The 16784-nt window shown below is 45.1% G+C and overlaps 1 protein-coding gene and 1 pseudogene across 1 annotated transcript in view; both read right to left on the bottom strand.

The window, feature by feature from the left end:
- ERICH6B (glutamate rich 6B) overlaps positions 1–16784 on the bottom strand; it is a 56917-nt gene that overhangs the window by 5713 nt on the left and 34420 nt on the right. The window contains exons 10-13 of the mRNA XM_021714491.1: positions 15356–15417; positions 11906–12066; positions 1985–2070; positions 1672–1824 (exon numbers count right to left, since the gene is read on the bottom strand). Of these exons, the coding sequence (XP_021570166.1) occupies positions 1672–1824; positions 1985–2070; positions 11906–12066; positions 15356–15417 (462 nt within the window). The remainder of the gene's footprint in view (positions 1–1671; positions 1825–1984; positions 2071–11905; positions 12067–15355; positions 15418–16784) is intronic.
- On the bottom strand, positions 5763–6214 carry LOC110595987 (annotated as a pseudogene).

Below are 16784 nucleotides of genomic sequence, written 5' to 3' on the forward strand. Positions count from 1 at the left end.
AAAAAAAAAAAAAAAAAAAAGCTTTATCATAGGCTGAGTGAAAATGTCATCAAGCTTCTTACCTATAATTTTATGTACGACTTATGGCAAGGGACTTATATGCTGTGAACCTAAGTTTCCTCATCAAGAAAATGAAAGTAGTTTCTAGATTTTCCCCAGGTCTCTTCTGACCCTAAAACTGAGTGTCTTTAGGGAGAAGGGTCCCTACTTTACATCACTAGGTACTATTTGAAATAATTAACTGAGTTTCAATCCCTTGTGTTTCCTATACCCAGGACCTTGGTCTTCTTTTCAGACAGCATTTCCTATACACAGGGATCTCAGGGGAAGGCAGAAACTTCCAGGACAAAGAAGCCCATCAGGAAATGAATAGTGTCTAAAAAGACTCATAGCAAAGAAAATAGTCTTAAAAACCAAGGACTAGAAAATAAAAATATATTTTTTGAATTAAAAAAAAAAGAATTGACTTTGACTATCAAAAATAAAGTATAAAGTTGATACAAGACACCATGAGGAGGGACCCAAAAAACCCCAGAATTATTTTTTTGGAGGGCAGGCCCTCTTGTAGTACAAGCTTCTCATGCCAGGTAGGTATTCTAGGAACCTATGAGCATCAGTGTACCAGCTAGCATTGTTGTGAGAGGCTGTGTTCAGCTTCAGTGAATTTTTTTGGAGATTCTTTCAGCATGTTTATCTGTTTTATGATGGGTGATTTCCAAGTGCACCTGCCCACACTGCACCTAAGAGTTCAACAGTTTTTGACCAAACACGGCATGACCCCCATGTCCCACCCTCCATATTCACTGGATCTCACTCTGAGCAACTTTTTTTTTGTTTTCTGGATGAAAAAATTCCTCAAAGGGAAACATTTTGCTGATGCGAAACAAAAACAGCAGAAATGCTAAGAGATATCTAAACTGATGAGTTGTAAAACTGTTTTGAGGAGTGGAAAACGCTTCTCGATAGGTGTATTGCATCAAGTGGAGAGTACTTTGAAGGTGACAGAAATTTAAATATTTAAGAATAAATACACACTTTTTAAATAAATAAGTTCTGGGTTTTTTTGGGGTCCCCTCTGGTACATGTCTTTCATGCCATGGCCACATAGAATGGAAGGACTGAAGAGAAATCCTGAAGACAACGCTTACCTCAAAGAGAAGGAGAAACATCTTGAAGTGACTGAGTTACCTTGAATTGGTAAGATGAAGTTTTCTACCCGCATCAGAAATGGGGACTTAACTAAATTCAGTTATAATAAAATATCTAGATGCTACCTTTTTGACAGTGGAATCTATAAAACACACGTGTCTGCAAAGCCCTCTCCAAACCTTCCTTTCTAGGACATCCAGAACAAAGAGGCACTGAATCTTTCTGAGACCATTCTCACACGGGTTGACTCTCAGGAGGTGTTTAGACGAAGCCAGTAGAATGTGGTTGCTGTGTATCCTTGACAGTTATTTCACCCATGGGGACCCAATGGTGCAACAGGGACATTGTACCTCCTCTGAGAGCGGAGACCTGTGGGACTTGCCCATTGGGGTACCCATTCTCCCATTTCCAACATGTGTGGGTCAGAGTCAGGGAGAGAGAAAGGCCATACTGACTGGGATCAAATGTCAGCACTCTGCTTCTCCACTGGCAGGGGTGTCTGGACTCATGACCCAAACTTACCAAAAATCTCCATTTTCATCATAGAAGGTGGCATGGCCAGAGTTGTTGATAAGGGCCCGGACCCACCCTTTGGTACAGTCTTCCAGAATAATGTATGTGAACTTTCTCACATTCGTACAGGAGATGAGCACTGCCAGGTTTCCTGAAGGATAACTGGGAGGTAGTTAAGGCACAAGCAGGCCTTTGAGATCCCCTGAAAAGAAAGGGACCCGAAGAGGACACAGGCTTCAAATCCTACAGCCCAGCCCTGAATCACAGACTCTTTGGGTGCCAATATACACCCATATGAGCACCCTTGTGCTCTAGAGGATACTGTATCTGGCCTGTCCTATCAGGAAAGAGAATTTGAAAGACGTTCTTGCTGGGGTAGAAAATTAATTTTCCATCATCTCGATGCACCTGGGAAGAAAAGGCAAGCCTGTGAAAAGTGTAAAAAGTGCATGGGTGCTGACTGTCCTACTTAGAGCACGGTGCGGTCACTAGAGTATTTGAACCCACATCTGCTTGCTCTCTGATGCCCGTATCCTACCCACCAGTGATACTCTCCAACTTACTAGGGAGCTCCTGGGGCTTCCGTTTACATGCTTATTTGATGAACAGGCTGCAATGGATGTGTGTGTGTATGTGGGTGCAGATTGTAAACCATCATTGCTTTATTGTGGTACTTTTCACAATAGCAAAAATGTGGAATCAACCCAGATGCCCATCAAAAACGGACTAGATAAAGAAAATGTCATCCATATACATGGTGGAGTATTACACAGCCATAAAGAAGAGCAAAACCATGGCATGATCTTCACAGCAACTTGGATGCAGCTGGAGACCATCATATTAGGTGAACTATCACAGAAACAACCGAATACTGAATATTCTCACCCACAAACAGGTCTGACCACTGGTCACATGGACTCAAGGGTGAAACCAGTAGATGCTGGTCACTGCTAGTGGAGGGATGGAGGGAGGAGGGAGGGGAACATGTAGCATCACACTGGGTACCTGGTCCATTATCAGGGGAAGAGAGGGCCAGCTAGGAGCCCAAACTTCACCTGCGTGCAGCTTACTTAGGTAGCAAATCTTCCCTTGTACGCCACAACTCTAAAGTAAGTAATTAAAAAAAAAAAACTATCATTGCAATCACCCAGTGGTTATTGGTTGTATTGGGCTGCTGGAGCAAAGTCCCACAAACTGAGCAACTTAAAATACAGAAGTGGCAGGGTGCAGTGCTCACGCCTGTAATCCTAGCACTTTGGGAGGCAGAGGTGAGAGGATTGTCTGAGTCCACGCGTTTGAGACCAACCTGGGTAACTTGGCGAGACCTCATCTCTGCAATAAATAAAAAAATTAGCCGGATGTGGTGATGCACACCTGTAGTTCCAGCTACTTGGAAGGCTGAAGTGGAATGATTACCTGAACCCAGCAGGTCAAGGCAGCAGTGGCTGTGAGTGTGCTACTGCACTCCAGCCTGGGTGACAGAGTGAGTACTTTGACTCAAAAAAAAAAAAAAAAAACTACAGAAGTTTATTCTCTCATCGTTGTAGGGGTTGGAAGTCTGAAATCAAGGCATCAACAGGGCCAGTTCCTTCTAGAGTCTCTGAGGAAGAATCTCTTTCATGCCTCTCTTAGCTTTTGGTGGTAGACAGAGATCCTTGACGTTCCTTGGCTTGCAGGTGCTTCACCCCAATCTCTGCCTCCATTGTCATGTGGTGATCTGTGTCTTCTTATAAGGACCCCATTTATATTGGATTAGGGGCACACCTTGCCATAGCATCACCTCATTTTAACTAATTACATCCTCAACGATCCTATTTCTGGATAAGTTCATGTCCTGAGGCATCGGGGGTTAGGACTTCAACATATCTTTTTGAGGGGACACAACTCAGCTCATAACATTGGTATAATCAGGTTTTTAAACTTTCTTCTTGAATCAGTTTTAGTCTATCATATTTTGTCTGGGAAATGGTTTATTTTGTGTACATTTTCCAATTTATTGTCATAAAAATGTTGTTATATAATGTTTTCCAAAAAATCTCTGCTGTCTTTTCAGTTATATCTCTACCTGCAGTCTTTATATTATTTATACTTTATCTTTTTTTTCTTTCCTGGATCAACCTTGCTAGAAAGTTTGCCCATTTACATTCTTCAATGTACCAAGTTTTGATTTGTTTGTTCGATTATTTCTTGGTTTTCTTTTCTTCTTCTTTTTTTTGAGTTGGAGTCTTACTCTTATCGTCCAAGCTGAAGTGCAGTGGCATGCTCATGGCCACTGCAGCCTCGACCTGCTGGGCTTAAGCGATCCTTCTGCCTTAGCCTTCCAAGTAGTTGGAACTACAGGTGCGTGCTACCGTGCCTGGCTTACATTTTTGATTTATTGTAGAGACGAGGTCTCACCAAGTTGCCCAGGCTGGTCTCGAACCCTCGGGCTCCAGCAATCCTCTCACCTCGGCCTTCCAAAGTGCTGGGATTACCGGCTGAGCCACCACACTTGGTCTCTTGGTTTTCTATTGTGTCAATTTCTGCCCTTATTGTTACCATTTATATCTTTTACTTTCTGTGGGTTTTCTGTGCTATTCTCTTTTATTTTTCTAATTCCTTGAATTGGATGTTGAGCTCATTAGTTTTTGTCTTCTTCTTCAAGACCCTCCTCTTCCTTCTCCTTTAATATTCTTCTTCTACTTTTTCTTGAATATAAACAATTGCTAAAAATCGTACAGGACATGGCATTCCCAGGAGGTTTCCTTTCCAAGTCCTAACCAGGCCTGACCCTGCTTATTTTCTGAGATCAGATGAGACTGGGTGCTCTTAGGGTGGTGTGGCTGTAGACTTTATGAGCCTTTAAAGCTGCTATGGTTTGGATGTATTTCCCCAAAAATATGTTTTGGAAATGTAATCCTCAATGTAATAGTGTTGGGAGGTGGTGTCTAATGGAAAGTGTTTAGGTCACAGGGGCGCCAACCTTATAAATGGATTCATGCCAATTACAAAAGGACTGGAGGCTCTGAGTTCGATCTTCTGCTCTCTCTCTCTCTCACTCTCTCTTTGCCTTTTCACTATGGGATGATTCAATAAGAAGAACCTCGCCAGATGTGGCCCCTCAGTCTTGGACTCCCCAGCCTCCAGAATCAGTAAATTTCTGTTCATTATAAACTACCCAGTCTGTGGGATTCTGTTACAGCAGCACAAAGCAGACTAAGCATTCTTCTCAAAATACTTTTAGCTGTTTCCTGAGTGTAGATATTCACCTCCACTCTAAAGTATAGATATCTCACTCCACTCTAAATATTTTCAAATTTCTAGTATGATTTCTTCTTTCATACACAAGTTACTTACAAGTGTGTTCTTAAATTCGCCCATGTATAAAGTGCCTTTGGTTGTGTTAGTATTATTACTGACGGAAGTACCTTGGACAAGAGAAGAATCGACGTGATACCAACCCTTTAGTGTTTGCTGAGATTTGTTTTGTAGCCTAGCATGTGATCAATTATTGTAGATGTTTCACGTGTGCTTGGATAGGACACATTATCCCCTGTCCCCATGTTGATGTTAAAACTCAAGCCCCTGGATGGTCAAGACCCACTGTTCTCCTGTATGTGTTCCCCAGCACATATACCTGGTTCACACACTCCCTCTGCTTGTTTTGTGATTTTCTTTCTATTTCTGATATTAGTACTTCCTTTTCTCTCTCATATGCTTTGCTCTATATTTAAAAGGACACTTATGTCTTATCTCAACTCCCAGGTGTTTATAGCAGAAAGGATTTTCAGGCCATCTAGTATACTGCATTAATCTATCTAGAAGATGTCACATCAGTGACTTTCAAGTCATTATTATTATTATTATTTTGTGTTTTGAAGAGACAATGGGTTATTTTTCTAATTAAGCGACCCAACTGTTGCATATTAAGGCCTCAACAAATGTTGCCTCTTACCTTTTTCATTGAACAACTTTCTATTAAGGTTTTCCCTGAAAAACAGCAATTTTATTTCTCCAGTGGTTCCCACTGGCCAGTCATAATGGGCGGTTTATCGTGGTGGCTATTGCTTTCAGGGGTTCCAGCAGATGGGTCCTCATTTCTAGTGCAATAGCTGTTGGCGCTATTTTATAAAAGTCCATCCATCAGGACTTCTCTGTCGTGGCTGGCCATGCAGCCCTGCTTTGGCTGCCAGTGCATCATTCTGCTGAATGATTATCCTGGAATCTCAGGGGAATTCTTTGCAACATTCGAAAATATTTCTGTAAGCAATGTTCTGAACAGGTGGTCTGCTCGGATTTTGCTACTCTTGTTGTGAAGTCCTCAACTCAGTCCAAAAAGCAGTTTTCTATGAGTTTACTGTAGTTCTAAGACTTTCTTTAAAGTGCTTTATCTGATCAGATTCTGGTATTTGTGCAACCATATTTGTTTGGTACATTGATTAGTCACTTTTTCTGATGTATGCATTTCCTTTTGTTCTGGAAAAGTAGCTGTCCAACCTTTGCCTGAATGTCTCCGGTGAGGCCTGATTTCTTAGTTAAGCACCGGCTCTCACATCTGACACCAGTATGAGGCTGAGGGCTGCACTACCAGTTGAGTCTGGAGGTGGAAAGTTGGGGTCAGGGTGGTGCCATGGTTACTGGATGGGCTCCAAGTCTTATTTTTAACAGTTGAAGAATTCCTTTTTTTTTTTGAGTCAGAGTCTCACTCTGTTGCCCAGGCTGGAGTACAGTGGCATGCTCATGGCCACCGCAGGCTCATCCTGCTGGGCTCAGGTGTTCCTCTTGCCTCAGCCTTTCAAGTATCTGGAACTACAGGTGCGCACTACCATGCCCGGCTTATTTTTTGATTTATTGTAGAGACGAGGTCTCACCAAGTTGCCCAGGCTGGTCTTGAACCCCTGAGCTCAGGCAATCCTCTTGCCCCGGCCTCCTAAAGTGCTGGGATTACAGGCTTCAGCCACCACGCCCAGTGCTTTATTTTTTTAACCCTAAAAAAGTGTCCTTTAAAAAGTTTCTTTTTTAACTGACAAATAAAAATTATATATATTTATGGTGTGCAACATGGTGTTTTGTATACATTGTAGAATGGCGAAATCAAGCTGGTTAACATACGAAATGGCTTCCTCATTTGGTACACGCCTAGCCTCAAATGGGCCTTCCCTGTCTGCCCTAGAGGTCTGAGAACAACTCCTCTCTTAAGCCAACAGCTGGAGGCCTCCCCTGCTGTTTCTCCAGGTGGCACCTAACAACAGCTGGCTTTGCACTGAGTAGCACTTTGGTGTGCTGGCTCTCTCCTCAGCTGGAGCAGAAGCTCCCTGACAGCAGGGTCTTTGCTTTGTTTGCTTCTGTATTTCCAGCACCTACAAGAGTGCCTGGGCAGAGTAAACAATTTTTTTTTCCTGTGGCAAAAACACTTAAAATCTACTCTTGTAACAATTTTCAAAGACAGTATATCGTTATTATCTATAGTCATCATGTTGTAAAAGTCTCCTAATTGAAGTTTTATGTCCTATGACCAACATCTCCCCATATTCCTACCCCCCAGTCCCAGGCTACTCTCTGCTTCTGTGAGTTAGACTTTTTTAGATTCCACATATAGGTGGAATCATACAGTATTTGTCTTTCTGTGCCTGGCTTATTTCACTCAGGATGATGTCCTCTGGGTTTATCCATGTTGTCACAAATGACAGGATTTCCTCCTTTTTTTAAGGCTGAATAGTATTCCATTGTGTATATAGCCCACATTTTCTTTATTCAGCCATCCTTTGATGGACGCTTAGGTTAAAAAGTGCTTGGTAAAGACACCCACAGTTGGCTTGCCCTGGTGGCCTGTAGGAAGCATCTAGATATTTTTCAAGAGGAGAGGGTATTTGTAATTTAGGTCTAATTTTCAAATGCTCCCCCCAAACCAGAATTTCTTGAGTTGCTTGTCAAATTCACTTCTCATGTAGTGACATTTTTCTGATGATAAGAGTCCCATGGGCAAAGCAAAATCTTTGACACAGAGCTGGAGTTGGCACCTTTTCTCTCACTGGGAAATACATAATAAGTGTCACATTTTTTTCTTTTTAATTGGAGTCTCACTCTGTCACCCAGACTGGAGTGCAGTGGCATGCTCCCAGCCACCGCAGCCTCAACCTGCTGGGCTCTGGTGAGCCTTCCGCTTCAGCCTTCCAAATAGCTGGAACTACAGGCGTGCGCTACCATGCCCAGCTAATTTTTTATTTTATTGTAGAGATGAGGTCTCGCCAAGTTGCCCAGGCAGGTCTTGAACCCGCGGGCTCAGGCAATCCACTCACCTCAGCCTCCCAAAGCACTAGGATTACAGGTTGAGCCACCGAACCCGGCACGTGTCACATCTTAAAAGTCTGAAACTCATCCCCATTTGCTTGGAGATCAATTGACGATGAGGCTAAGAAATAAAAGTGAAGAGAGAAAAGACTGTCTCGGGTCATTCCTGCAGTTCTACTAGAGGTAAAACAAATAAAAACAAGCCCTTACTACAGCCCAGCATAAATGGTGGGTTGGGAAGGATCCTCTGCTTAGAGATTTTGTTGAGAATCTTCCTCTTGGCTGCGGGGAGGACATTTTAGCCTGGGAGGTATGAGGAAGGAGCAGATGGTGCAGAAAGAAGCAAAAGTTCCAAGGCAGGACAGGGCTTGGAGTGTGGAAAGAACATGGGGTTGGCCAGCTCAACTGGAGCAAGAAACCAAGGAAGACTTCTTTAATTTATTGGAAGAGAGACCGGAGAGATGGAAAAGCTGAAGACTTTACATAAGGGCTTCCAATACCCTTATATTGTCTGTTACAATCAGGAGAGCCCATTGGAGTTCTCACTGGTCCCACTGACTTCCCTCCTACATGCAGACTCAAGAGATGAAGGAATGCATCCCATTCCTCGTCTGGAGTCCAGAAAAGTCTGCACCTTGGTTAACCGTGTCGGTTTCCTATTCTCTTCCGCTTTTGCCACAAGTGCGGCCACACTTATCACATTGATTGTTTCATCCCTTTTCCTCTGAGTGCAGACTGTTCCCATTTCTCCCTTGAGACACAGCAGGAGGACATTTCCCAGCTGTCTTGCAGCTAGTTGGGGTCACGGGACTCGTTCTGGTCCATAGAATTTAAGTCTGGACCCTGGCTTCACTTCTTGTCCATGCTGTGGACACAAAGAATGCCAGGATAGTGGAGACTCAGGATCAAAGGGCCCAGATCTCTGAGACCCACCTTGAAGGACAGCCACTTAAAAGAGCTATGAGGCTGGGCACAGTAGCTCAAGCCTATAACCCCAGCACTTTGGGAGGCTGAGGCTAGAGGATTGCCTGAGTCCAGGGGTTCAAGACTGGCCTGGGCAACTTGGTGAGACCTAGCCTCTACAATAAATAAATAGATAAATAAGCCGGGCATAGTAATACTTGCCTGTAGTTCCAGCTACTTGGAAGGCTGAGGTGGAAGTATCACCTGAGCCCAGTGGGTCGAGGCTGCAGTGGCCATGAGTGTGCCACTGCACTCCAGCCTGGACAACAGAGTGAGACTCCGACTCAAAAAAAAAAACTATGAAACTCAAAATAGACATGAAACGAGCAAGAATTACACATCTGTTCACCAAACCACTCGGAATTTCAGAAGCAAATGAACATTTTCCTGACTAAGACAGGCTTTGTGCCCTGGAGGCGGGGGCTCCATCTGGTCCGGTCACCCAAGCTAATTTCCTGTTTCTCTTTCACTTCCTCACAGCTGTCCTTGAGGCAAAGGCCTTGGGGTCTTTGCACTTGTTGGCTCTTCCTAAAATGTCCTTCCCCCAGAAGTGTCCATGGCTCCCTCATTTCATACATGCCTAGGCCCAAATGGCGCTTGATCCAACAGGCCTTCCCTGGTTGCCCTATAGGTATGAGAACACTTCTCTCAAGCCGGCAGCTGGAGGGTCCCCTTGCTGCTTCTCCGGGTGGTACCTAACAACAGCTGGCATTGCATTGAGAAGCATTTTTGTGTGCTGGCTCTCTCCTCAGCTAGAGCAGAAGCTCCCTGAGAGCAAGGTCTTTGCTTTGTTTACTTCTGTATTTCCCGCACCTACAAGCGTGCCCAGGCAGAGAATGCTCTCAATGCATGTTTACTGAAGGCATAAGTCTACCACATCTTTCTTTTTTAAGTTGTGAGTCAGGGTTTCACTCTGTTGCCTAGTCACTGCAGCCTGTAACTCCTGGGCTCAAGTGATCCTCCCACCTCAGCCTCCCAAGTAGCTGGGACTACAGGCAAGCACCACCATACCTAGACAATTTTTACTTTTTTTTTTTTTTTTTGGTAGAGATGAGGTCTCGCTATGTTGCCCAGGTTGATCTCGAACTCCTAGGCTCAAGCAATCCTCCAGCCTCGGCCTCCCAAAATGCTGGGATTATAGGCATGAGCCACTGCACCAAGCCTATTCTATTTTTCTGATCCCCACTTAAATGTCTCTTTTTTGAGCTTTAGACCTGATTATCAATGCACTTTCAATGACTCTAACACTTAGACTGGTTTTCACTTATGACTTTATAGTATCAGTCTTTTAAATACACTATGTAATTTTTTTATAGGCTTCATTTTTTTAGAGCAGTTCACAGCAAAATTGAGTGGAAAGTACAGAGAATCCAGTACACGCATAGCCTCCCCTACTGCCAATATCTCCCAGCAGAGTGGTACTTTTTTTCAGTTCATGAACCTGGACACACACACCATATCACCCAAAGTCCACAGTTTATGTTGGGGCTCACTCTTAGTGTTACACGTTCTGTGAGTTTGGACAAATGTATAACAGCATGTATCCATTGTAGAATCATACAAAAGAGTTTCACTGCCCTAAAAACATCCTATGTTCTACCTATTCCTCTGTCCTTCCCTGCAACCCCTGGCAACCACTAATCTTTCCACTATCTTCACAGTTTTGCCTTTTCCAGAATGTCACAGGGAAGAGTTCATAGCATATTACGTTTTTAGATTGGTTTCTTTCACTTAGCAAGAGGGTTAAGATTCTTCCAAGTCTTTTTTTTTTTTAAAGTTAAGAAGAGTCTCACTCTGTCGCCCAGACTGGAGTGCAGTGGCCGCTCCCGGCCACTGCAGCCTCGACCTGCTGGGCTCCGGCGATCCTTCAACCTTCTGAGTAGCTGGAATTACAGGCGCGCGCTACCACGCCCGGCTAAATTTTTTTTTATTTTATTGTAGAGATGAGGTCTCGCCTGCCCAGGCAGGTCTCGAACCCGCAGGCTCAGGCAATCCACTCACCTCAGCCTCCCAAAGGCGCGGGATTACAGGCTGAGCCACTGAGCCTGGTTCTTCCAAGTCTCAATAGCTTATTTCTTTTTAGTGCTGATATTATTTTATGATATGAATGTACCTCAGCTTATTTATCCATTCACTGTGAGATTGATTTTTTATATAAAATTTGATTTTTTTGAGTCGGGGTCTCACTCTGTTGCCCAGGCTGGAGTGCAGTGGCACGATCACGGCCCACCACAACCTTGACTTCCTGGGCAAAGGGGATCCTCCCTCAGCCTCCCAAGTCACTGGGACTACAGGTGCATGCTATCACATCTGGCTAATTTTTTGACTTTTTTATGTAGAGACGGGGTCTCACTATGTTGCCTCGGTTGGTCTCAAACTCCTAGGCTCAAGAGATCCTCCCATCTTGGCCTCCCAAAGTGCTGGGATTACAGGCGTGAGCCACAGTACCTGGTTGGAAATTTAATTTATTGGGGGAAGGAGATATATGTATATATTTCTCCTCCTCCTCTTTCTTCTTCCTTCCTCCTTCCTCTTTCTTCCTTTCCCTTTCTCCCCTTCTTCTCCTTCGAGTTGGGGTCTCACTCTGTGGCCCGGGCTGGAGTGCAGTGGCTATTCACAGACATGATCATAGCTCACTGCAGCCTTGAGCTATTGGGCTTAGGCAATCTTCCTGCCTCAGTTTCCTGAGTAACTGGGACTAAGACATATGCCACTTTGCCTGGCCAGGGCCTATATATTATAATACATATTTCCTATTTCCACTTACACTCCATCCAGTTGCCTAAGACAGTCCCTGCAGGCAGAAGAATCTCAAAAAACCCTAGTAAAAATCCTAGTCAATCTGCCATATCCCATACACTCAGGTGTGTCTCTACATATTGGATATATTTTTCTTGTTTGTGTTTAATTGTGTATTGGTCCTGACTGTTGTGATAGTGTATGTGCACCTTAACTGAGCCAAAAAAAAAACCTGTGCAAAGTGAAAACACCAACGTACTGCTACGCGTACCTTTGGCCTTGTCTTCATCCATTGTGTATCTAGTTCTAATTTCTTCCGACGACGAACAGTACGCCGAGGCTTTTTGATTTCTTCTGTCTTGGGCTCCTCAATTGTTGGTGGTTCAGTTAATAAATGAAACGTTAAAGTAGTCATACCTGCCAACTTTTGAACTAGTCATCCCATCCAATGATTGAGTTGAATAAGATTTTGGTGGAAAAGAGAAAGGAAACTTTGCTTTATCTCTCTCAAGATGCCAAGGTGAGTTTGAGGGTTTGGGAGATCCACCACCTCCCCGCAGTAAGGAAGTTGCCAGGTAGTAGGAAGAACAGAGCCTTTGAAGTGAGACAAGTAGGACCTGAAATTTCAGCTCACTCTGGCCACGAATTCACTCAACACATATTATCAAGTGCCTAAGACCAGTGCTAGCCTAATATAATGGTGAAGACCACTTCGCCCAGATGGAGGTGTCAGGGGTGACCCAGCGATATGCCAACTACAGCGCAATGAGTGCTGCCCTCAGCCAACAGACAGTGTGGCTGCTAATTGGAAAAAAGCAGGCCAGGCACAGTGGCTCACACCTGTAATTCCAGCCCCAGAGGGGCTCTAAGAAGTGATTAGATCATGAGATCTCGGCCCTCATGAATGGATTAATGCCATTATTTTAAATGTGACATACTCTGTCTTGTGGGCATGCATCCTTGCCATGTGATGCCCTTCAATGTATCATGGTACTACAAGAAGGCTCTCACCACATGTCGGAGCATGCATGGTTTGGGCGTCCCAAACTCTGGAACTGTGAGCTACATAAATACATTTGAGATTTTTTTGAAGGTGTTTCAGCCTTGGATGTCTTAAAGTGCGATAGCCGTTCTCGGTGGCTCAGCCTGTAATCCCGCGCCTTGGGAGGCTGAGGTGAGCAGATTGCCCGAGCCTGTGGGTTCGAGACCCGCCCAGGCAACTTGGCGAGACCTCATCTCTACAATAAATCAAAAATCAGCCGGGCGTGGTAGCGCGTGCCTGTAGTTCCAGCTATTCGGAAGGCTGAGGCAGAAGGATCGCCAGAGCCCAGCAGGTCAAGGTTGCAGTGGCCGGGAGTGGCCACTGCACTCCAGTCTGGGTGACAGAGTGAGACTCCAACTAAAAAAAAAAAATTAAAGTGCGATAATGCTACCTACAGTTACCTAGGGGGTTGCTGTGAAATAATACGTGCCTGGTGCCTGCCACTTAGCAGAAGGTTAATATGTCTGTGTCCTTCTCAAAAAAGAGCTTTGCATTTCCATGGTTCATGATACAAGCTATGCAATGTTCTCCTTTCCACCAGATCAGATGGCTCTGAATAGAAAGCCTACATAATTTGAGGAGCCCCAAGCAAGGTGAAAATGCAGAGATTCTTGCTCTAAAATCATGAAGAATTCCAAGGTTGCAGAGCTTCACCCCAAGCACAGAGCCTTCTAAGTGCAGAGTCCCCATGGAACGCAGAGGTCTCACGCCCATGAAGCTGGCCTTGGTTTGGGAATTGGCATGCTCAGAGACATAGGCTGTGAGCCTGAAATACGGAAGAGGGGCTGGATACTGCAGATGAATGACTTTGCACCTCCAAGGTGACTGGGAGATCTCTTTGGGACTGGCCACAGCAGGAACATGGAGGCGATGACTCTTGTCAATCAGATATGTTGTGTTTCTGTAACAAAAGCTCACATCATATAGGCTTTAGTTGTCCAGAGAGGTTGTGTTTTCGGTTGGTGGTAATCTGACCCCCTCCTTGTTGGGGGTATTCCACTGTGTGACTTAATAGGAGACAGGGTCCTCCCATTTTGGTAACTGTAGGTGGGAATCCCTCTTCCTTTCCACCCGCTGCCTCCAATGAAGATATGAAACCGAGGCTTAGATGACCTGCCACATTTTCTCCCAGAGACACACTGCACTTGCCAAGGGGAGGAGCTCTGGCCTTGACCTGAGAGGTCTTGGGGGTGAGAGGCTTTTCCACTTAATGGCTGGGTGAGCTTTGGCAAGTCGCTTAGCATCACTGAGCCTTCATTTCTTTATTCTACCTCACATGGTTCTGAAGATTAGTTTGGACCAGATGGTGTATGTGAAAACGTCCCATCCACAACAGCTATTTCTTTCTTTCTTTCTTTCTTTCTTTTTTTTATTTGGAGTCTCACTCTGTTGCTCAGGCTGGAAGGTAGTGGCACGCTCACAGCCACCGCAGCCTCAACCTGCTGGGCTCAGGGGATCCTTCCACCTCAGCCTGCTAAGTAGCTGGAACTACAGGCACGCACCACCATGCCCAGCCAATATTTTGATTTATTGTAGAGATGAGGTCTCGCCAAGTTGCCAGGGCTGGTCTCAAACCTGTGAGCTCAGGCAGTTCTCTCACCTCAGCCTCCCAAAGTGCTGGGATTATAGGCGTGAGCCACTGTGCCCGGCTCACAACAGCTATTTCTTAAGCATTAGATCAGGGGCATAAATTGGTAAGGGGATGGGCGCACTCTCTTGGGGGGAAATCTGGGGCTGAGATCTGCCTCAGCAAAAAAAAAAAGTACCGTGATTGATGAGCTCTATCTCTCATGGGTACTGCTGTCATTTCTATATGAGTTGGATCTAGTAAGCTGAAAGATAGTGTGTATTGTGGTTTTGAGTTTTGCGTTTGTTTGTTCTATTTGTTTTTTTGAGACATGGTCTCACTCTGTCATGCAGGCTGGAGCGCGGTGGTGCAATCTTGGCTCACTGTAGCCTTACCCTCCTGGGCTCCGGCAATCCTTCCGCCTCAGCTTCCCGAGGAACTGGGACTACAGGCGTGTGCCACCACAGCCAGCTAATTTTTGCATTTTTTGTAGAGGTGAGGTCCCACTATGTTGCCTAGACTGGCCTCCAACTCCTGGACTCAAGCAATCCTCTCACCTAGGCCTCCCACCGTGCTAGAATTACAAGTGTGAGCCACTGTGCTTGGCTGGTTTTGAGTTTTTGAATTAAATAGGCTGATAGCTTAACCCCTTGACCCAAACTTTCTATGATTAGATCCAAAAAACCGGTAACCGTCATGATTCGCAGATCTTAATAGCTGGACACCAAAATGCCTTTCGTCTCCTGGCAAAGGCACAATTTCCCATATTTTGCATTAATATAGCCTTCCTGAAGCCCCCCTGCACCTCCTCCTCCAAATCTGGGCTTAGTCCCTCCCGTGGCGTCCCTAGCCTCCGTGTTCATCATAGGGCTTAGCCATTCTGTGCAGTCACTCCTAACTTTCTTGTCTATCTTCTCCATCTCCCCCCTCCAAGGGATAAGCCCAGAAGGTCATGCTCTGTATTTCACCCCAACTGGGGCTGTACTAGCCCAGTAAGCACTCAAGTGAATGAAGGAGTTTCCCACTCCTTACAGCACACGCAGAAGGTGGGAGGCAGTGGATCACGTACGGGACAGCGGGTCACAGGGTAAATAAGGCAGAGTGGTGCTTACTTTCACGCCTCCTCATGATCCATAAGATGGTTTCCTTGAATTTTCCATAATCTTTCTTCAGCCTAAAAGAAACATGAGTCATCTTTAAAAACCAAGACTCCATTCATGCACACAATGAGGACGATGCTGGGGCCTGCTGAGTTTCTCACTTAGAGTGGAAATTGGGCCGACAACTCTGCCTTCTTTTTTCTTTTTTGTGTTGGGGTCTCGCTCTGTTGCCCAGGCTGGAGTGCAGTGGCACAGTCACGGCTCATCACAGCCTCGACCTTCTGGGCTCAGGTAATCCTTCTGCTTTAGCCTCCCAAGTAGCTGGGACTACAGGTGTGTGCCACCCTGCCTGGTCAGTTTTTAAATTTTGTAGAGACTAGGTCTCGAACTCCCGGTCTCAAGCGATCCTCCCACCTTGGCTTCCCCAAGTGCTGGGATTACAAGTGTGAGCCACCACGCCCAGTTGGTACTGCATTCTGATCCAGCTTTTCTTCCAGTCAGTGCTCAAGAGTAAAGGGGTGGCACACGGTATCAACTCATTGCTTCCCTTGTGGTCCCCAGCTGACCTTCAACCTGGGCACATGGCTGACCCCAAAATGCTTCAGAACAAATCCAGTGAGGGTCATCTTGGGAACTAGGGATGGAATAGGAAGGTCCAAGGGCAACTGAGGCCCTATGAGTCAACTTATACAGTTTGGTTTTCTCTGACATGCTGCATCCCAGTGAGGGCTACATCTAGAAATAGCTTGGAGAAACAGCATCATCTGTGAACTGGACAGAGCCACTTGAAATCCCTCTGCATTTAGCAGGATGTTTTCAAACCGCCTCACTCAGAATGACTTATCATGAAAGCCACACAAGACACAGCCTTTCAGAATGGTCAAGCCCTTTTCCCCTCTCATGTCAACACACAGAGTGTCATCCTGGTGTTTCAGAGGCATGGACCATTTCACTTCCAAACAAGGATGCTCTCCAGGGCAGGCGTTTTCTAGTTCTCAGATCAGAACTCCTTTGAAAGGGAATGTGCCAGAAAGAGTGAGCTTCCCAGGCTTAATTGGATCTGAAATGGAAGCCTTTGACATGACAGATTTTAAGTTCTTGGATCAGAGTCCTTGAAGAGAGCATAATAACTCAATCCCAAGCAACTCCAGGAAGCAAGCATGCTTTGCTGGGAAGGGCTACACTATCTCACCTAGCAGAGAGCGATAGTTTACCATTTGTACACTAGAACACAACAGGATAACTTGAGATCTCTATATTATCCATTTGATTTGCAAGCACTTTTAATAAAAGTAATGCAGTTACCCTCCAGGCTCGGTGGCTCAGCCTGTAATCCCCCGCCTTTGGGAGGCTGAGGTGAGTGGATTGCCTGAGCCCACGGTTTCGAGACCCGCCTGGCAGTGAGACTCATCTCTACAATAAATCAAAAAAAAAAAAAAAA

Source organism: Carlito syrichta, unplaced genomic scaffold (genome assembly GCF_000164805.1).
Source record: "Carlito syrichta isolate Samal-C Ts95f unplaced genomic scaffold, Tarsius_syrichta-2.0.1 Scaffold305658, whole genome shotgun sequence".
Lineage (NCBI taxonomy): Eukaryota > Metazoa > Chordata > Mammalia > Primates > Tarsiidae > Carlito > Carlito syrichta.